Source organism: Erithacus rubecula (assembly GCF_903797595.1).
Source record: "Erithacus rubecula genome assembly, chromosome: 3".
Classification (NCBI taxonomy): Eukaryota; Metazoa; Chordata; class Aves; order Passeriformes; family Muscicapidae; genus Erithacus; species Erithacus rubecula.
This window is the reverse complement of record NC_136689.1, coordinates 137,692,254-137,713,834: the sequence shown is the minus strand read 5'-3', so window position 1 is coordinate 137,713,834 and position 21,581 is coordinate 137,692,254. Positions and strand designations below refer to the sequence as shown.

General features: G+C 68.7%; 1 protein-coding gene across 1 annotated transcript; it reads left to right on the top strand.

The window, feature by feature from the left end:
* Positions 1–105: 105 nt before the first annotated feature.
* PARP10 (poly(ADP-ribose) polymerase family member 10) lies at positions 106–9,451 on the top strand (the record flags this gene model as incomplete). The annotated part of the gene is made up of 13 exons (XM_079299562.1): positions 106–380; positions 641–819; positions 1,720–1,850; positions 2,032–2,192; positions 3,146–3,390; positions 4,245–4,463; positions 4,543–5,069; positions 5,932–6,144; positions 6,232–6,337; positions 6,411–7,364; positions 7,433–7,566; positions 7,636–7,813; positions 8,894–9,451. 13 exons carry the CDS (start codon positions 106–108, stop codon positions 9,199–9,201), a joined length of 3,630 nt encoding a protein of 1,209 aa, XP_079155688.1. The 3' UTR covers positions 9,202–9,451.
* Positions 9,452–21,581: the final 12,130 nt, after the last annotated feature.

Genomic DNA, 21,581 nt, shown 5'->3' with positions numbered 1-21,581 from the left:
AGGCCCGGCTCCGGGCCCGGCCTCGGCCCCAGCGGGGCCGCCCCCGCTCCCTCCCGGAGCTCGGTTACAAAACCGGAGCGGCGGCTGCGCCCTCCCTAGGCGGGGATGGCGGTACCGGCACCGGGGCGGTACCGGTGCCGTTCCGCTGCCGCAGCGGCCCCGGCCCGGCCAACGGGCAGCGCCGGCCGGTGGCGCAACCACAGCGGCCGCGTGACGGCCCCGTGCTCCGGGCGGGACGGGACGGGACGGGGGGACGCGGCCCTGCGGCATTTCGGGGGGCAGAGGGGGGTACCCCGAGCGGGGGCACGGGGTGCGGAGCCGGAGGGGGGCGTGCTGCATGCGACACGGGGTGCGGGGCTTCGGGGGGACCGCAGCCCGGGGTGCGGGGGAGTGTCCGCATCACGGATGGCGGGGTAGGGGGGAACCCGCAGAACGGGGATATGGGGGTGCCCGCATCACGGGTTTGGGGGGGCTGTCACGGGCTGCGGGCGGGTTTTTGGGGGCGCAGGCACACGCACGGCGCTGCGGGCGGGTTGCGGGGGTGCAGGTGTTGTTCCCGCATCACGGGGTTGCGGGGGTGCCGCCCCCCCCCGGTTCTCTCCGAGTCCCGTAAGCCGCTTTGCCCTGACGCTCGGTAAAGCCCCGAGCCGCGGCCTATTTACGGCAGCAGCGATCCTAATCCCCGAGCGCTGCCGCGGGGAGGGGGCAGCAACCTGGAGACCCCCGCCGTGCCCGCGGGGTCCTGCTCGGCCCCGCCACCCCCGCACCCCTATCCCCCCTCCCCGCGGCGGGCCCCGCGCGCTGCGGACTGCGGCAGCGGTAAGCGGCGGAGCCAACCGCGCTCGGCGGCGGCTCCGGACCCCCGCAGCCCCCCCTTTACCGCTCGAAGCCCCCCCACCCGAGCCCCGGGCCCGCCGAGCCCCCCGAACCCCCCGAGTCCCGCTCACCGGGCGGGCCGAGCTGCGCGGGGTCCGCTGGCTGCGCGCCGGTGGGCGGGGCTTGCGGTGGGCGGGGCTTGAGAGGGTGGGCGGGGTTAAGGGTGGGCGGGGCCATTGGGGCCGCGCGGCAGAGCGCCCCCTGGTGGCGGCAGCGCGCACACGGTCACGCGTGGCGACGGGAACGCGCCCCCGGGAACGCGCAAGGGGACGGCCACGCGTCCCCCTGTCTGTCACCTTCCGGGGCTCACGGCATTCTCGTGTGCCCCTGTCACATGTGGGGTCAGTTCTGTGTCCACTGGTCACTCTTGGGGGCGGTCACGCGCCTCCGGTAACGCGCAAGGGACAGCCACGCGTCCCCCTGTGTGTCACCCCTGGGTGCCCATGGCATTGCCGTGTGCCCTTGTCACCCGTGGGGCCTTTTTCATGTTCCCTCGTCACGTCCGGAATCAGTTCCGTGTCTCCTGGTCACTCGTGGGGCCGGCCACGTACTCTGGACAGCCACTTGTCCCCCTGTCACCCGTGGGACTGTCCCCTTATAATTCTGAGGGACTGTCCCCCCCGTCACCCGTGTGGCTTTTTCCATGTCCCCTCGTCACATGTGGGCTGAGTTCCGTGTCCCTTAGTCACCCGTGGGGTCAGTTCCGTGTCCCCTGGTCACTCGTGGGGCCGGTCACGCATAAGGGACAGTCACTTGTCTCCCTGTCACCCGTGGGGCTGGCCCCGTGTCCCTCACTCCCCGAGAGCTGCTCACCTGTCCGCGTGTCCAGTGTCCCGTGTCCAGTGTCCCGTGTCCCTTGTCGCGTTCCCCGTGACCCGTGTCCCCACCCCGGCCCCGCCCCCCGCCCTCCCCTTCCCGTTTTTGGCCCGGTTTCGGTTTCGCTTCTTGCCCGGGGCGGAGCCGCGCCGCGTCCGGTGCGTGGGGGGGTCCCTGCCGGCGGCCGGGGGGTCCCCACGGCGCTGGAAAGGTCCGGAGCGATCGGGGGGGCGCCGCCCCGGGGCTGGGGGAGGGGCACGAATTTGGGGTTTGGGGCGGGGATTTGGGATCACGCACTGGGGAAAAGGTGGCAGCCCCAAATGTGTGGGTGCCCCCCAGGATGGCCGGGGGGGTGCTGGAGGTGCAGGGGGTCCCCCCCGACGCCCCCGAGGAGGTGCTGATCCTGTACTTCGAGAGCCGGCGGCACTCGGGGGGGGGCCCCGTGCAGAGCTGCCAGCGCCTCGGGCCCCTCCTCTTCCTCACCTTCGAGGACCCCCAGGGTAAGCGCGGGCAGGGGGCACTGGGATGGGGGGTGTGACCATCCCAGTCCCACTGGGAGCACTGGGATAGTGTGTGTGACCATACCAGTCCCACTGGGAGCACTGGGATGGGAGGTGTGATCATCCCAGTCCCACTGGGAGCACTGGGATAGTGTGTGTGACCATCCCAGTCCCACTGGGAGCACTGGGATGGGAGGTGTGATCATCCCAGTCCCACTGGGAGCACTGGAATGGGGGGTGTGACCATCCCAGTCCCACTGGGAGCACTGGGATGGGGGGTGTGACCATCCCAGTTCCCACTGGGAGCACTGGGATGGGGGGTGTGATCATCCCAGTTCCGACTGGGAGCACTGGGCTGGCGGGTGTGACCATCCCAGTCCCACTGGGAGCACTGGGATGGGGGGTGTGACCATCCCAGTTCCCACTGGGAGCACTGGGATGGGGGGTGTGACTGTCCCAGTTCCCACTGGGAGCACTGGGATAGTGTGTGTGACCATCCCAGTTCCCACTGGGAGCACTGGGATAGTGTGTGTGACCATCCCAGTTCCAAGTGGGAGCACTGGGATAGTGTGTGTGACCATCCCAGTCCCACTGGGAGCACTGGGATGGGGGGTGTGACCGTCCCAGTTCCGAGTGGGAGCACTGGGATAGTGTGTGTGACCATCCCAGTTCCGAGTGGGAGCCCTGGGATAGTGTGTGTGACCATCCCAGTTCCCACTGGGAGCACTGGGATGGGGGGTGTGACCATCCCAGTCCCACTGGGAGCACTGGGCTGGTATTTGGGGTCCCCAGTCCCAACGTGATAGGGTTTGGGGTTCCCAGCCCCACTGGGCTGGTATTTGGGGTTCCCAGCACTGGTGCTGTGCCCCGGGGGTCCCAGGGGCTGTGGGGGTGCTGGCTGTGGGGTCCCCAGTGTCCCCAGTGTCCCCAGTGACCCCAGTTTCCCTCCCCAGATGCACAGAATGTGCTGGCTCACGGCAGCCACAGGCTGGGGGGGGCCGAGCTGGGGGTGCGCCCGGCCCCCCCCTGGGACCCCACCCACCTTCTGCTGCACAGCCTGGACCCCAGGAACCCCCCGAGCCCCTGGACGTGCCCCTGGACACCCTGCTGGGGGTCCCCCCCGGCACTGCCACCCTGTGCCAGGGCTCGGTGCCCAGCGGGGGCCTGGTGTGCCTGCGGGACCCCCTGAGCCCCCCAGGTGGGACTGGGGGCCGTGGGGGGACACTGGGGTGGGGTGGGGGCACTGGGGTGGGGTGGGGGCACTGGGGTGGGATTGGGACACTGGATTGGGATGGGGACGCTGGGGTGAGATGGGGATGCTGGGGTGAGATGGGGATGCTGGGGTGGGATTGGGACACTGGATTGGGATGGGGACACCGGGGTGGGATGGGGACGCTGGGGTGGGATGGGGACAACAGGGTGGGGCAGGGGCATCAGGGTGGAATGGGGATGTTGGGGTGGGATGGGGATGGTGGGGGTGGGATGGAGACACTAGGGTGAGATAGGGAATGGCAGAAGTGGGATGGGGACACTGGGTGGGATGGGGACAACGAGGTGGGATGGGGACATTGGGTTGGGATGGGGATATCGGTGTGGGATGAGAATGGTGAGGGTTTGATGGGGACACCAGGGGTGGGATGGGGATGTTGGGGATGGGATGGGGACACTGGGGTGAGATTGAGACACTGGTGTGGGATGGGATCTGGATGGTGGGGGTGGGATGGGGACCCCTGGGTGGGATGAGGATGCTGGGGTGGGGACACCAGGGTGGGATAGGGACAGCAGGGTGGGGTGGGATGGGAATGGCAGAGATGGGATGGGGACACCAGAGTGGGGTGGGGATGTTGTGGGTGGGGTTGTGGAGAGCAAAGGTGATGGGATGGGGCTGCCAAGGGCTTGGAGGACAGTGAGGTGGCACAGTCAGGCTGCTGAGGGCTGTGGGGACCCTGGTGCCAGGGGTGGGAGTACTGGGGTACTGATGGCCCGGAGGGGGTGTCCGGGCGCCCCAGGGTGGCAGTCCGGGGCGCGGTGCCAGCGCTGCCCGTGCCGCAGAGCTGGCCTCGGCGCAGCAGCGGGCGCGGCAGCGGGGGCTGGCACTGCTGCAGCTGCCGCGCAGCCCCGCGGTGCTGGTGCGGGCGCGGGGGCCGGCGCCCGGCCGCGACCTGCTCGAGCTCTACTTCGAGAACCGGCGCAGCGGCGGCGGCCCCGTCACCGACGTGCGGCCGCTGCCGGGCGGGCGTGGGGCCGTGGTCACCTTCCAGGAGGCGGCAGGTGAGGGTGACCCCCCCTCCCGTGCCAGGGGACGCGGGCGCTCTGGGCCGCCCGCTGCCCGTCCCTTTGTGCCCCGCAGCCGCAGAGCGGGTGCTGCAGAGGCCGCACCGGCTGCAGGACGCGGTGCTGGAGCTCGTCCCCCACTTCCCCTTCCTGGAGCTGCCCCTGGACGTCGGCACTGCTGCGGACGGGGCCCGGGCCCCTGACGTGGAGCCCGTGCTGGTCACCGAGCCCTTGCTGGACACGGATTGCCCGCCGGACACGGCCCCTGGCGTGGCACACACGAACCCCCCGCCGGACACACCTGCCGTGGCACCGGCAGCACCAACATCACTCCCGGTGCCGGAGCCGCCGCCGGCCGCCGTCCCCAGCAGTGACAAGGACACAGAGGGGCTCGGGGCCGTGCCCAGCCAGGCCCAGCACTCGGGGCCTGTGCCCGTGGGGGTCCCGGAGCCGCTGTTGGCGGTGCCGGTGCAGGACGAGGTGCTGGTGCCGGCGGAGCCGGGGGCTCTGCGGTACCTGCAGCAGCACCACCAGGACGTGCTGAGCAGCATCCCCGAAGTGTCCCTGCTGCCACTGGAGGGGGGGGACATCTCTGCCTTCCGGGTGAGCTGTAGGCGGGGCTGTGGGAAGTACAGGCAGGTGTGAGCAGGTACAGGCAGGTGTGAGGAGGTACAGGAAGATGTGTGAGTAGGTACAGGCAGCAGTTCAGGGAGGTACAGGCAGGTTCAGGTAGGTACAGGCAGGTGTGTGAGTAGACGTGATCAGGTACAGGTAGATGTGTGGGCGAGTACAGGCAGGGGTGTGAGCAGGTACAGGCAGGTGTGAGCAGGTACTGGCAGCAGTGCAGGGAGGTACAGGCAGGTGTGTGGGTAGGAACAGGCAGGTGTGTGAGCAGGTACAGGCAGATGAGAGCACATGCAGGCAGGTGAGAGCAGGTACAGGCAGGTGTGGGCAGATGATAGCAAGTGCAGGCAGGGTTGGGCAGGTACAGACAAGGACATGGGTGGGTACAGACAGGGGTGTGGCCAGGTGCAGGCAGGGGGGTGGGAAGGTACAGGCAGGGGGGTGGGCAGAATGCAAGCAGGGTTGTGGGCAGGTACAGGCAAGTGTGTAGACAGGTACAGGCAGGAGTGGGAAGGTACAGGCAGGAGTGGGAAGGTACAGGCAGGGGTGTGAGCAGGGGTGGGCAGGTACAGGCAGGTATGTGGACAGGTACAGGCAGGAGTGGGAAGGTACAGGCAGGGTTGCAGACAGGTACAGGCAGGAGTGGGCAGGTATGGGCAGGGATGTGAGCAGGGCTCTGTTCTGTTCTCCCACCTCCCTGTGCTCACACAGGGCACAGGTACAGGCACATCCTGGTGCCAGAGGCTGCCAGCCCCCCCGTGCTGCCCACACTCCCCAGGTGAGTGGGGAGCTGGGCAGGTGCTGGTGCCCAGGTGCTGACCCTTTGCCCATCTCCCGACAGGTGAGTGGGGAGCCGGGCCGGTGCCAGGCCGTGGCAGATTTCCTGCAGAGCCTCCTGGACTCCGTGTCCTCGCACCCCAGCACCCTGCGCTTCCCCGGCGTCGCGCGCTTCCTGCAGGACCTGGCAGGGCAGAGCCTCCTGCAGCAGCTGGAGAGCCGCTTCCAGTGCGTCATCCAGCTGGAAGGGGAGCCCTGGAGCCCTGCAGAGCCCCAGGTCAGCCTCACGGGGAGGGGTCTGGCGAGCAGGTGCCATTCTGCCCGTCCCTGCTGTGGTGGTGATGCCACCCCTGCATCCCCACAGCTGGAGCTGGAGGGGCTGCTGCCCCCGAGCCAGGACCTGCCTGAGGACACCAGCGCTGCTGCTGGTGATGATGGTGATGGTGATGATGGCTTTCACTCCAACGCAGGTGAGGGTGGTGCAGTGGGGTGAGGGTGCCACGGGTGCTGCTCCTCGTGGTTGACACCGCGCTGCTCCCGCAGAGGAGATCAAGGAGGTGATGGCAGCGCTGCACCCCAGCAGCGCCGGCAGCCCCGAGCTGTGGCCTGGCACCGTCCCCAACACCGAGTGGGACCCCGAGGATGAAAACCCGCGTGCGGGCGGCGGGAACGGTGCCAAGGAGCCGCTGTCCCACACCAGGGTGGAGGAGGAGGTGCAGATGGCCCTGGCCATCCAGTGCTCCATGGACGACACGTGGTGCGAGGAGCAGGACCTGGCGCTCGCCACGGCGCTGTCCCTGCGCTCCTACAGCCGGGAGCAGCGGCAGGAGCAGGCACAGGAGGACGCGGGGCTGCTGGCGGCGCTGGAGGCCTCGCTGGAGGAGGCTCTGCAGGCGGCAGACGTGGCGCGGGTGACGGTGTTCTGCTCCCCGGAGCAGGAGGCGGCGGCGGTGCCGCGGGAGCTGGAGCGGGCGCTGGCGGCGCAGCAGCGGGCGCGGGAGGTGGTGAGCGAGCGGCTGCGGGCGCTGCCGGCCGCCGGCTGCTGCGCGCTGGCCCTGCTGCGGCGCCGGCACGCCGTGCACCTGCTGCTGCGCGGCGACACCGCCACGCTGCGCGGCTTCGCCGACTACCTGCGCCCTGCCGCCCAGGAGCTCACGGAGCTGCTGCAGCGCCTGCCACCGCCGGGGCACGGTGCCACCAGTGCCACCAGCAGTGCCACCACCACTGCTGACACCAGCACCGCCACTGCTGCCACCACCGCCACCGCACACTGGGTGCGCTGGGACCCCTGTGGCACCGCTGTCCCCTACGCCCCCGAGACAGCGGCGCTGCTGGAGCAGGCCTGGCAGCGCCAGGAGCGCAGGCTGGATCTGGTGCTGGATGGGCGGCCCGTCACCGTGGATCTGGAGCGCATGGAGGAGTTCGACCTCGGCAGCGCCCGCGCCCTGCCCGTCTGCCGCAGCCAGCCCCCGCTGGACAGCACCTGCTGCCTGCTCGGTGCGTGGGGGGTCACCATGGGGCCAGCCCAACTCGCCGTGCCCCCCTCACTGGGATTTGTCCGGCAGGGCCAGAGGTGCCTGGGCTGGAGGAGGAGGTGCGGCTGATGGCCCTGGATAAGGACTCGGAGGAGTTCACTGACACGGTGACACATTTCAGCGCCACGCTGGAGGAGCTGCACAGCCACATCAGCGTCGTGCAGGTGGGTCCGGGTGCATGGGACCCCCGGGGCGTGCCCGTGGCACAGCAGTGACCCAGCGGTGCCCAGCAGGTGCAGAAGCTGATCCACCCGGTGCTGTACAAGCAGTACCAGCTGAAGAAGGGCAGCGTGCAGCGCGCCTGTGCCGCCGGCACCGCCGTGGAGCGCGTCCTCTTCCACGGCACCACCAAGGCCTCCAGCCGCGAGATCTGCCTGCACGGCTTCAACCGCAGCTTCTGCGGCAAGAACGGTGAGCGCCGGCGCCTGGGGCGAGCACGCGGTGCCCGCGGTGCGGGGACGGGGTGCCAGGGAGGTGTGGTGCCACCGGCGTGGGAACGGTGCCATCGGCATGGGAACGGGGTGGCAAGGGGGGCAGGGTGACATTGGCATGGGTACAGGGTACAGGGTGCCATTGGTGTGAGAATGGGGTGCCAAGGTGGGCAAAGCGACATTTGAACAGGAATGGGGTGATCATGGGTGCATGGGAATGGGGTGCCAAGCGGGGTAGTGCCAATGGTGTGGGAATGGGGTGCCATTATGGGCACAGTGCCCTGGGTGTGAATGGGGTGAAAGGTGGGCAAGGTGCCCTCGGTGTGAATGGGGTGCCATTATGGGCACAGTGCCCCCGGTGTGAATGGGGTGCCATTATGGTCACCATGCCCTCGGTGTGAATGGGGTGCCATTATGGTCACAGTGCCCTCGGTGTGAATGGGGTACCATTATGGGCACCATGCTCCCGGTGTGAATAGGGTGCCATTATGGGCACAGTGCCCTCGGTGTGAATGGTGCCATTATGGGCACAGTGCCCTCGGTGTGAATGATGCCATTATGGTCACCATGCTCCCGGTGTGAATGGTGCCATTATGGTCACCATGCTCCCGGTGTGAATGGGGTACCATTATGGTCACCATGCTCCCGGTGTGAATGGGGTGCCATTATGGGCACAGTGCCCTCGATGTGAATGGTGCCATTATGGTCACCATGCTCCCGGTGTGAATGGGGTGCCATTGTGGGCACAGTGCCCTCGGTGTGAATGGGGTGAAAGGTGGGCACAGTGCCCTCGGTGTGAATGGGGTACCATTATGGTCACCATGCTCCCGGTGTGAATGGTGCCATTATGGTCACCATGCTCCCGGTGTGAATGGGGTGCCATTATGGGCACAGTGCCCTCAGTGTGAATGGGGTGCCATTATGGGCACAGTGCCCTCGGTGTGAATGGTGCCATTATGGTCACCATGCTCCCGGTGTGAATGGTGCCCTGGGTGCCCCGGGGTGCCGCCGCGTGCCCGGCACCCCTGGCAGCCCCCGTGCCCATCTGATGCCCCCCCAGCCACGCTCTACGGGCTCGGCGTGTACTTCGCGGCGCGCGCGGCCGTCTCGGCGCGGGATCGCTACTCGCCGCCCAGCGCCGGCGGCGCCAAGTTCATCTTCATGGCCAAGGTGCTGACCGGGGAGTTCACGGCCGGCCGGCCGGGGCTGCGGGCGCCCCCCCTGCGAGAGGGCTCCGGGGCCCCCCAGCGCTTCCACAGCGTGGTGGACGACCCCCGGCGGCCCGAAATCTTCGTCATCTTCAACGACACCCAGGCGTACCCGCAGTACCTCATCACCTGCCGCAGGCGCCAGGGGGGTCCCCTCTGATCCCCCTGGTATCCCCCCTCTGATCCCCCTTTTATCCCCCCTTTTGTCCCTCCTGGCATCCCCCTGGCATCCCCTGGCACTGGTGCCACTGGGGGTTACGCTGCCCTCGTGCTTTGCTGTGCCAGAGAGGTTCCTGCCCTGCCCAGTAGCTCAGAGTGGGAGGATCCTCACTTGGGGACGCTCCTGGGCACCCTCGTGCCAGGGCAGGTGGTGGGCAGGAGGATTTGGGATCACCTGTGTGACACCAGTGAAATTTGTAATAAAACTGTGAATAAAATTGGAATAAATTGGAGCTTTTTGTGTGGCTGCAATCGAAGGAGGGGGAATGTTCCAGTCCCAACTGGGAGCACTGGAAGTGGGGTCAGCAGCTGTGTGTGGGTGCTGTGTCCCCCCTGTGTGGTGGCTGTGCTGCTTGGTGGCTCTGGGCCACCCCAGGGCTGGACCCAGCCACTCCTGCACCTCTACCTGCTCCCCACCTGTTTCCTGCACCCTTCCTACCTGTACCCTGCTGCACGCCTGTTCCCCACCTGCTTCCTGCCTCCTCCCTACCTGCATCCTGCTCCTCACCTGCTCCCCTGCCCCACCGCACCCCCGAGCCGTGCTGGGGGTACCCGTGTGCCCACCCTGTGTGTGCGGGCACAGCCCCCGCCATGGGCAGCGCTGGGGGCACCGGGTGAGACCCTCCAGCAGGCAGGGGAGGGGGAGGGGGAGGGGGGGGCGCACAGCCTCCAATCCGCACCCTCCGACTCGCCCCGGGTCCCAGCTGGGCGAGCGCAGGGCCGGGGTGACCCCCGCGCCCCTTTGCGGACCCCACACGGGTGTGACAGCAGCGGCCCCGCGGGCTCGGGCGGTTCCAGGGCAGGGCCGGCGGTGGCGAGTGCCAGCCCCGGTGGCGAGTGCCAGCCCCGGTGGCGTGTGCCAGCCCCGCTGACGTGTGCCAGCCCCGTTGGGATCCCGGCGGGCGGCGTGCCAGCCGTGCCAGCGCCGCGCACGTGGCGCCAGCCCCGCTCGCCGCGGGCGGAGGTGAGAGCCGAGGGGGTGCGGGGGGTACGGGAGGGTCCTGGCCGCACGCCCACCCCCTCTGCAGAGCCCGCTGCCCCGCGCCCCGCGGGTGCCCCGGGCGGGGAGCGCCCGGCGCCGCCGGTGCCAAGCGTGCCGGACCTTTGTCCCCTGACGCCGAGGGGCCCGCGGGGCCCAGCGCTGTGAAAAGGGCCCTTTGTCCGGCTCTGGCCGGGGGATTCGCTCCTGCGCCCGTGCCGCCACCGGCACATGACCGCGGCCAGAGCGGCTGCGACAGCGCCGGGTCCGGACGGACGGAGCGAGCGGCGGCTCCGGTACGGCGGGTGGGGGGTCCGAGCTTCAGCCCCGGTCACGGCGGGTGCCACGGCGGGCACCGAGCGTCCTGGGGAGCCGGGAGAGCGCCCTGAGCTCGGCGAGGCGCTCTGGGGGTCTCTGCGCCCCGCGGGGTGGGTGCGGTTCAGCTGGGGTGGCCGGGGTCGGTTTGGCACGGGATCATTTTGGGGCTGGGGGTCGCGGGGCTGTGCCGCGTGATGCAACTGGATGTGGCGGGGGGCACCGGGAGTCTCTGAAACCCCCGAGACCCCCCCAGTGCGTGTGTGTGCCCATGTGTGTGTGCCCAAGTATGTGCCCAGGTGTGCGTGCCCAGGTGTGCGTGCCCAGGTGTGCGTGCCCAGGTGTGTTCCTGTGCCGTGCTCACAGCGCTGCTTGAGGGCCGGGCACACGCGTGCCCACCTGTGCCCACCTGTGCCCACACCCAGGTGTGCACATGCACCGGGAGCTTCAGCTCTGGTTCCTGGCACCAGTTCTGCTTCCCACTGGCTCCAGTTCCTGGTACCAGCTCCAATTCTGGGCAGCAGCTCCAGTTCCCGGCACCAGCTCTGGATCAAGGCACCGGTGCCGGTTCCCGGCACTGGTCCCCGGCACCGGCCCCACTTGCCGGCCCTGACTCCAGTCCCCAGCCCCACAGGGGATCCCTGACCCCCCCATCCTCCCAAACCCCACAGGGGATCCCTGACCCCCCATCCTCCCCAGCCCCACAGGGGATCCCTGATCCCCCATCCTCCCAAACCCCACAGGGGATCCCTGGCTCCCCATCCTCCCAAACCCCACAGGGGATCCCTGACTCCCCATCCTCCCCAGCCCCACAGGGGATCCCTGACCCCCCATCCTCCCAAACCCCACAGGGGATCCCTGACCCCCCATCCTCCCCATCCCACAGGGGATCCCTGACCCCCCATCCTCCCCAGCCCCACAGGGGATCCCTGACTCCCATCCTCCCCAGTCGCCCTCCCGCCGTGCCGGTGGCCGCAGCCGGGCTCTGTTCTCTGGCCAGAACAGAGGCTGGTGGCGCGGCAGGGTGTGAACACCACACCGGAACCGTGCCAGGGCCGAGCCGGGGCTCCCATCTCATCCCTCCTCTACCCAGAGCTTCCCCGGGCTCCGAATGCAGCAGCCGTGCCCGTGCTACCGGGAAACCGGGAAACAATCTGGGGCCCGAGCTGGTGTGCCGGTGATGTGCCAACTCTGTGCCGGTACCGTGCCGGTGCTGTGCCAACTCTGTACCAGAGCTGTGCCGGTGCTGTACCAGCTCTGTGCCGGTACCGTGCCGGCGCTGTGCCAGCTCTGTGCCGGTGCTGTACCAGCTCTGTGCCGGTGCTGTACCGGTACCATGCCGGTACCGTGCCGGTGCTGTGCCACCTCTATGCCGGTACCGTGCCAGCTCTGTGCCAGCTCTGTGCCGGTGCCGTGCCGGTGCTGTCCCAGCTCTGTGCCGGTACCGTGCCGGCGCTGTGCCAGCTCTGTGCCGGTACCGTGCCGGTGCTGAACCGGTGCCGTGCCCGCCGCAGCGCCCAGCCGGAGCGGGAGCGCCGAGCGGCTGCGGGATTTCCCAGCGGGAGCGCGGGGCGGGCCCGGTTTCGCTGGGAGCGCGGGGCGGGGTTCGCCCTCTGCACACCGGGTGCGGTGGGGAGGGTTAACCCTCCGCGTATTTGGTGTGCTGGTCACAGTTACCCTCTCTGAACTGGATGTACTGGGTGTACTGGTCAGCTTACCCCTGCCTGCTGGGTGTACTGGGAGCGCTGGTCAGGGTTAACCCTCTCCATACTGGTTTTACTGGGGAGAGTTAATCCTCTCCGTACTGGGTGTACTGGGGAGGGTTAACCTGCATACTGGGAGTGTACTGGGTGCGCTGGTCGCAGTTAACCCGTGCCGTGCTGGCGGTACTGGGAGCACTGGTCACAGTTAACCCGTGCCATGCAGGCTGTACTGGGAGCACTGATCACAGTTAACCCTTGCCATGCTGGCGGTACTGGGAGCACTGGTCACAGTTAACCCATGCCATGCAGGCTGTACTGGGAGCACTGATCACAGTTAACCCTTGCCATGCTGGCGGTACTGGGAGCACTGGTCACAGTTAACCCATGCCATGCAGGCTGTACTGGGAGCACTGATCACAGTTAACCCTTGCCATGCTGGCGGTACTGGGAGCACTGGTCGGGGTTACACCCAGTGCAGGGTGTGCTGCTCCGGGTTAACCCATGCCATGCTGGCGGTACTGGGAGCACTGGTCACAGTTAACCCTTGCCATGCTGGCGGTACTGGGAGCACTGGTCGGGGTTACACCCAGTGCAGGGTGTGCTGCTCCGGGTTAATCCTCCCCCGCCGGGTGGGCCGGGTGTGGAGGGTGGGGCGCTGAGATAAGGCGCCCCCCGCTGCCCGCCCCCCGCCCCGCCCCTGCCGCGAAGCCGGAGCCGGAGCCGGTGCCGGTGCGGGCGGAGCCCCCGGGGCCATTTTCCCCCGGAGCCCCCGCGGTACCGGTGCCGGTTCCCCCCACTCCGGAGCCCTCCCGGTGCCGGTACCGTTCCCCCCTCCCCCCGGTCATGCCCCCCCGTGGCGTCTTGGCGAACATCGTGGCGCTCGGTGAGTCCCCGCGCGTGGGACCCCCCGTTACCCACTCCCCCGTGGGGCTGGGAGAGGCGGGGGGGGGGGGGGGTTGGAGGATGCCGCAGGGCTGGGGGTGGGGGGGGGTGGTGCTGCAGGAGCCGTGGAGGCTGCGGCGTGGTGCAGGAGGGTCTTCTGGGGGTGTTGGGGTACTGATCCCCGAATCTGGGGGCGGGGGGGGGTCCCTGTGGTGGGAGGAGGCGGAGTGTGGGGCTGCGGTGGGGGGAGGACGTGGGCGATGGAGCCGCTGACTCAGGCTTGGCACCGCGCCCCCCGCCTGCTCCCCCTCACCTGCCAGCCCCACGCCCACTCCCCTCTGCCACCCCCCTGCCGGGGGGCTGGGGGCGCCGGTGGGGCTGGGGGCGCCGGCGATGCGGGTCACGCTGGGGTCCCGGGGTGCCGAGAGGGCCGGGGACGGTGATGTCGGTGATGCCGGTGGGTCTGAGTGTTGGACCCGGTGATGTCGGTGGGTCCGAGTGTCGGTGAGTCCGATGATGTCGGTGATACCGGTGGGTCCGTGTACCGGGCCCGGTGATGTCCGTGATATCGGTGGGTCCGGTGATATCCGTGATGCCGGTGGGTCCGAGTGCCGGGCCCGGTGATGCCTGTGGGTCCGTGTACCGGGCCCGATGATGCCTGTGGGTCCGTGTACCGGGCCCGGTGATGCCGGCGCCGGTGGCTTTCCCGGTTTCGGAGCTTCTGCAAATGGCGCCTCGGCCGCGGCAAACGCCCGGTGCCGCGGGCTCCTGGGGGAACGAGTCGGTGCCAGGGCTGCGGCGGCGCCGGGGCGGAGCGGGGATGGCGGAGCTGCCGGCATGGCGGAGGTGTCGGGATGCGGGGGACAGGATCACGGAGATGCCGGGCGAGCGGAGGCAGCGGGATGGCGGAGGTGCCGGGATGGCGGGGGCGGGATCACGGGGGTGCCGGGATGATGGAGGCGGGATGGCGGAGGTGCCGGGATGGAGAGGGCAGGATCACGGAGCTACCGGGATCACAGAGCCATCCACGGAGCTACCGGGATCACAGATCCATCCCCGCCGCTCCCGGCGCCCTCCGCCCGCTCCCCTGGGAGCGCTCCCGGTACCGAGATGCTGCAGCGGCACCGACCCGCGGGCCGAACCCCGGACACGGAGCCGGTCTGAGCGCTGCCCCGCTGTCCCGGTACGGGCTTGCCCCGCACGGCTTCGCTCCGGGTGTTCTTCCCGGCGGGGATCCCACGGGCGAGGTCCCGGTGCCGGACCAGCCATCGTCGCGGTGGCCCGGTGGGGATCGTGTCCGTGCACGGCTCGGAACGGGCCCCGCTCCTTCTGGGCTGTCCCGAGGGGTTCCGGTACCTCCGTGATTCTGCCGCGGGCCGCGGTGCCGGTGCCCGGGGTCCCCGGTACCGTGCCTCTGCCGCAGGAGCCGGGGGTCCTTGAGGCGAGAAGGAGGGCAGTGATGATACCGGGGGTCCCTGATGCTGGGGGCCCGTGAAGCGATGAGGAAGAAGGTGGCCCAGTGCTCCTGTACCGGGGGTCCTTGGTGTCCCGGTACCGGGCGTTCTTGAAGAGAGGAGGAAGGAACTGGCCTACCGGGGTGGGGGGAGGATCCCTGGTGCCCCGGTACCGGGGGTCCCTGAGGCGCAAAGGAGGGCAGTGGTGATGCCGGGGGTCCCCTGTGCCGGGGGTCTCCATATTACTAAGGTGGTGGTCTCGGTGCCGGGGGTGCCTGAGGCGAGGACAGTGGCGATACCGGGGGTCCCCGGTGCCCTGGTGCCGGGGGTCCCCGAGGCGAAAATCAGGGCAGTGGCGGTGCCGGGAGTCCCTGGTACCCCGGTGCCGAAACCGATGGTCCCGGTCCCGGGGGTCCCTGAAGCGAGGAGGAAGGAGGTGGCCATGCCGGGATTGGGGGGTCCCTGGTGTCCCGGTGCCGGGGGTCCCCAGCGTCCGGAGGCGGTGGTCCCGGTGCCGGGGGTCCCTGACGCCGCCCCTCTGCCGCAGGAGCCGGGGTCGGCGGCGATGGCGGAGGAGAGCTCGAGCGGCAGCAGCGGCTCGCCCGGCGCCGGGGACACGCTGCCCTGGAACCTGGGCAAACACCAGCGCTCGCAGCGAGCCAAGGCGGCCGCGGGCAACGGGACGGTGCTGGACCCCGCCGAGAGAGCCGTCATCCGCATCGCAGGTACGGCGCGGGGCGCGGAACGCGGGCGGGGCGGGACAGCGGGGTCGGGATGGGACAGCGGAGCGGGGACGGGAGTGGGGGGCTCGGCGAGAGCTGGGGTGGGGGGGTCGGGGGTGTCCGGAACGTGTCCGGGATTCTAGAACGTGTCCGGGATTCTAGAACGTGTCCGGGATTCTAGAACGTGTCCGGGGGTCCGGGACGCGTACGGGGGTCTGGGGTGTGACCCAGGGACTCAGGATGGAGGGGTCGGCGGTGCCTGGAGACCCGTGGGGCGATGCCGTGGGAGTCCCACGCGGGTCGGGGGACCGGGGGGTGACACAGTGAGGGGAACCGTGCCGTGCCGTGCCGAGCTGTGCCGTGCCGCGCCGTCCCCATACAGCTTCCAGTGTGTCCCCATAAAATGCTCAGCCTTTCCCCCCTCCCCCGACACAGAACCCTCCCCCCCGGCTATTTCCGTTACACCTCCCTGTCCTTCCCCGCCTCCCTCCCTCCCTCCCTCGCCCCCCCCCCGCGCTGTCCCCGCTCGAGTTTCGGGGCATTAGTGTCTATTTCTATTTTTAGGGATGACGATGCCCCGTCCCATGGGGCCGGTGTGTCACCCCCCCCCCTTCCCCAGCTCGCCCACGGCTGGGATTTGGCTCCGGGGGCGGGGGGGTTGTTGGGGGGCCGCGGTGGGGCCCCCTCAGTGGCTCTCAGGGGTGGCTCAGGGAGACGGAGCTTTAAAAATCCCTCGGTGCCGTGGGGGCGTCACGTCCGGGATGGGGGTCTCTGTGAGGGGCTAAGGGGAGGGGACGCCCGGTCCGTACCTCTAGCGAGGGTGGGGGGTCAAGGGGGGAATGGGGAGGGTCCCTGCGCCGGCTGTGGGGTGCAGCAGGCACCCCTCATCCTCATCACCTGCGCCCCCCGCCCCACACTGGCCCCCATCGCCTGCACCCCCAGCCCCACACTGACCCTCATCACCTGCGCCCCCCGCCCCACACTGACCCCCATCACCTGCGCCCCCAGCCCCACACTGACCCCCATCACCTGCACCCCAGTCCCACACTGACCCCCATCACCTGCACCCCAGTCCCACACTGACCCCTATCGCCTGCGCCCCCAGCCCCTCATCACCACCCCTCGCGCTCCTCTGGGCACCCGTGGGCACCCCACGGACGGGGCCAGCATTATCGGGGCTCGGGCCACATCCCCAGCACCGTGTGACCCGTTTGGGGGGCGCAGGGGATTTCACTTGCCCCCTGCCCCGCAGAGTGTCCGTGGGTGCCGTGTCCGTGAGTCACGGCGCGCCCCGGGGGCGGTGTCCGGCGGTTCCTTTAAAGGGCTGGGCGGGGGCACGTCCCGTCCCCTGTCCCGTCCCCTGTCCCGTTCCCCTGCCCAGCCGCGGGGTGCGGGGCCGCCGAGCCGCCGGACACACGCCGGACACTCCGGCCACTCGGGACCCCGGCCGCGGCCCCCCACCCTCGCCCCCCCACAGCCGCCCCCCGCCGCCGCCATGGCCGCCGCCGGCCCCCCTCCCGCACCCGAGGAGCAGGACTTCATCCAGGCCTACGAGGACGTGCGGGAGCGCTACAAGGGTACGGGACCCCCACCCCAGCGCGGGCCGGCCGGGGGGCGCCGCGGGGCTGCGGCCGCGGGGGGAGCGCGGGGGGAGCGCGGCCGCTCATTCCCATAATTGGGCACGTTGGGATCCTCCGGCACGGTGGGGGGGGGGGGGGGGGCGGTTCGGACTGGGGGGAGCGCTGGGGGGGACACGGGGAGACCCCCGGGGCGCTGCCCAAACCGGGGCTCGGTGCCCGCGGACGGGGGGGGCTGTGTCTGCCCCCCAAGAGCGATCTGGGGGAGGCGCGGTGGGGCGGGGGGGTCGCTGCGAGTGTCCCGGGGACAGGGGAGCCGCTGTGGGGCGGCGCGGGGGACGCGGTGCTGGGCTGTGGCATCGCTGGCACTGGTGACACCGGTGGCGTTGGTGGCATCTCGGGTGCTCCCCGCGGTGCCCCCGGTGCCCGCGCGTGGCCGGGGGCGCCCCGGTGTCGCGGTAGAGCCTCGGCCATGCCCTTACATGGGAGCGGGCGCTGCTGCGGGGGGAGCCCCCCCCTCCCGGCCCCACGGCGGGGGTCCCAGCTGTCCCCACCCGAGCGGAACCCCGGTGTCGGGGCGGTGGGATGGGAGCAGCCCCCGCTCGGTGCCACCGGTCCCGGTGTCCCCTGCTGTGAGGACAGGGCTGAGCCCGGCAGGTGTCACTGCGGCAGGTGGTGTCACCTCGGCGGGGCCGGGGCACGGGGGGGTTGGTGAGGCTCGGCTGGGGGTTCAGTGTCACACTGCCAGGTGCTGGCAGGGGTTCGTTGTCACCGTGCTGTCACACCTTCCCAGGTGCTGGTGGCTTTGGTCTTGTAGCTCTTGATGTGGCAGTTTGGTGTTGTTGTGGTGCCACCTCACCGGGTCCTGGCAGGTTCAGTGTCACACTGTGGTGCCACCTCACCGGGTCCTGGCAGGTTCAGTGTCACATTCTGCTCCCACCTCGCCGGGTCCTGGCAGGTTCAGTGTCACACTGTGGTGTCACCTCGCCAAGTCCTGGCAGGTTCAGTGTCACCCTGTGATGTCACCTCACCGGGTCCTGGCAGGTTCAGTGTCACCCTGTGATGTCACCTCGCCGAGTCCTGGCAGGTTCAGTGTCACACTGTTGGTGCCACCTCGCTGGGTCCTGGCAGGTTCAGTGTCACATTCTGCTCCCACCTCGCCGGGTCCTGGCAGGTTCAGTGCTGCAGGTCCTGGGGCAGGTGTTTGGTGTCACCGTGTCATCCCACATGGTCAGGAGCTGGCTAGTTTGGTGTCACCACGTGATCCCACCGTGCTTGGTGCCAGGGTTTGGTGCTGGTGGACACGGGCTGGGCTCAGTGTCCCCACACGGTCACCAAGTGCCAGGGCTGGGTGTCCCCATGCAGTCAGTTGGTGCCAGGGCTTGGTGTCACTGTGCAGTGCCACTTTGCTGAGTGCCATGGTTTTTTGTCACCATGCAGTCACTGAGTGCCAGGGTTTGATGTCACCACACAGTCACTGAGTGCCAGGGTTTGGTGTCCCCATGCAGTGCCACCTCACTGAGTGCCAGGGTTTGGTGTCCCCATGCAGTGCCACCTTGCTGGGTGCCAGGGTTTGGTGTCACTGTGCAGTCACTGAGTGCCAGAATTTGGTGTCCCCATGCAGTGCCACCTCACTGAGTACCAGGGTTTGGTGTCCCCATGCAGTGCCACCTTGCTGGGTGCCAGGGTTTGGTGTCACTGTGCAGTCACTTAGTGCCAGAATTTGGTGTCCCTGCACAGTGCCACCTCGCTGAGTGCCAGGGCTTGGTGTCCCCACAGTCACTGAGTGCCAGGGTTTGGTGTCACTGTGCAGTCAGAGCCAGGATTTGGTGTCACCACGCAGTGCCACCTCACTGGGTGGCTGTGGCACCGAGCCTGGCGGCTCCTGTCACCCGTTTGCCAGGTGCTGGCGGGTTTGGGGGACTCCTGTCACCTCTTTGTCTCTCCCTTGCCAGGTGCTGACAGGTTTGGGGTCTCCTGTCCCCCCTTTGCCAGGTGCTGACAGGTTTGGGGTCTCCTGTCCCCCCTTTGCCAGGTGCTGGCGGGTTTGGGGTCTCCTGTCCCCCCTTTGCCAGGTGCTGGTGGGTTTGGGGTCTCCTGTCACCCCTTTGCCAGGTGCTGGTGGGTTTGGGGTCTCCTGTCACCCCTTTGCCAGGTGCTGGTGGGTTTGGGGGCTCCTGTCACCCCTTTGTCACCCCCTTTGCCACGTGCTGACAGGTTTGGGGTCTCCTGTCCCCCCTTTGCCAGGTGCTGGCGGGTTTGGGGTCTCCTGTCCCCCCTTTGCCAGGTGCTGGCGGGTTTGGGGGGCTCCTGTCACCTCTTTGTCACCCCCTTGCCAGGTGCTGGTGGGTTTGGGGGCTCCTGTTACCCCTTTGTCACCCCCTTTGCCACGTGCTGGCGGGTTTGGGGTCTCCTGTCCCCCCTTTGCCAGGTGCTGGCGGGTTTGGGGGGCTCCTGTCACCTCTTTGTCACCCCCTTGCCAGGTGCTGGCGGGTTTGGGGGCTCCTGTCACCTCTTTGTCACCCCCTTGCCAGGTGCTGGCGGGTTTGCTGCCCTGGCCCAGGCGTGGGCACGGCTGCCCGGTGGCCGAGTGGCCAGGGGACAGTTTGCGTGCAGGGGAGATGATGTCAGGGCTGAGCCAGCACGGCCGGGCAGGGTGACACAGCGGCGGTGGCACGGCGCCCGTCGGGGCTGCTGATCCCTGCACGTGCCAGGAGCCACCTGCCAGGGTGGCCCTGGGGGGGTGGCAGGGCTGATGGTGGCCCTGGGGGGTGGCAGGGCTGATGGTGGCCCTGGGGGGGTGGCAGAGCTGATGGTGGCCCTGGGGGGTGGCAGGGCTGATGGTGGCCCTGGGGGGGTGGCAGAGCTGATGGTGGCCCTGGGGGGTGGCAGGGCTGATGGTGGCCCTGGGGGGTGGCAGGGCTGATGGTGGCCCTGGGGGGGGCTGGTGTCACGATGCTGAGGAATGCTCGGGGGGGGGCGGGGCCGGGCACCTCCAGCCACCCCCGTGAGAGCCACGGCAGAGCCGCGGGGACAGCGGGGCTGGAGCGGGGCTGGGGACACTGTGACCACTGTGACCACTGCCACTGTGACCAATGTCACTGTCACCAATGCCACTGTGACCAATGCCACTGTGACCACTGTGACCACTGCCACTGTGACCAATGTCACTGTGACCAATGCCACTGTCACCACTGCCACTGTGACCAATGTCACTGTGACCGATGCCACTGTGACCAATGCCACTGTCACTGTGACCACCGTCATCACTGTCACCGTCACCAATGCCACCGTCACTGTGACCAATGCCACTGTCACCGTCACCACTGCCACCATCACCACTGCCACCGTCACCAATGCCACTGTCACTGTGACCACTGCCACTGTGACCAATGCCATTGTCACTGCTGTCACTGTCACCACTGCCACCATGACCATTGCCACCGTCAGCAATGCCACTGTGACCACTGTCATTGTCACCGCTGCCACCATCAGCACTGCCACTGCCACCACTGCCACTGTCACCATTGCCACCATCAGCACTGCCACTGTCACTACCATCACCATCACTGTCACCACTGCCACCGTCACCACTGCTGTTGTCACCATCACCACTGCCACCATCAGCAATGCCATCGTGACCACTGCCACTGTCACCAATGCCATTGTCACCGCTGCCACCATCACTGCTGCCACCGCCACCACTGCCAGCATCAGCACTGCCATTCTCACCACTGTCACCATCACCACTGTCATTGTCACCACTGCCACCACTGTGACCACTGCCAGCATCAGCACTGACACCATCACCACTGTCACTGTCACCAGTGTCATCGTCACCACTGCCATTGTCACCCCTGCCATGGTCACTGCTGCCATTGTCACCACTGCCACCATCACCACTGTCACAGTGGCAGCTGGGCCCCAGGCTCGGCGCGGTGCTCACCCACCTGTCACCTGTGGGGACAGCTGGGCCCCTGGGACACCCCAGCCCTTCCCCAGGGCTGTGCCAGGGTCCCTCCTGGTGTCCCTGAGGTGGCTGGGAGTCACAGGGCAGTGTCCCTGGGGGTCACAGGGGTCACAGGGCAGTGTCCCTGGTGGTCACAGGGGTCACAGTGGTCACAGGGGTCACAGTGGTCACAGGTCAGTGTCCCTGGGGGTCACAGGGGTCACAGGGCAGTGTCCCTGGGGGTCACAGTGGTCACAGGGCAGTGTCCCTGGAGTGGACAGTGGCCCAGTGGCTGCCACATGTCCCTGCAGGTCTCCCTGGTGTCCCTGGGGATCTGGGAGTGGCTGCTGGCCACAGTGGCCGTGGTGGCCGCAGGGCAGTGCCTGTGCTGGAGTCCCTCTGATGTCCCTGGGGCTTGGAGACTGGCCAGTGTCCTGAGTGTGGTGGCCAGTGGCTATGGTGGCTACCGTGTGGTGGCCTCCTGGTGTCCCCAGGGCGGCTGGTGGCCACAGTGTGGTGGCAGTGCTGGGTTTGTGTTATGGGGGGGGTCTGTGCTGTGGGGAGAGGTCTCTGTGCTATGGGGAAGGGTCTGTGCTGTGCTGTGGGGGTGTCTGTGCTGGTGGGTGGGGAGGGGTCTGTGCTGTGGGGGAGGGGTCTGTGCTGTGGGGAGGGGTCTGTGCTGTGGGGAGGGGTCTGTGCTGTGGGGAAGGGTCTGTGGTGTGAGGGGGGTCTGTGCTATG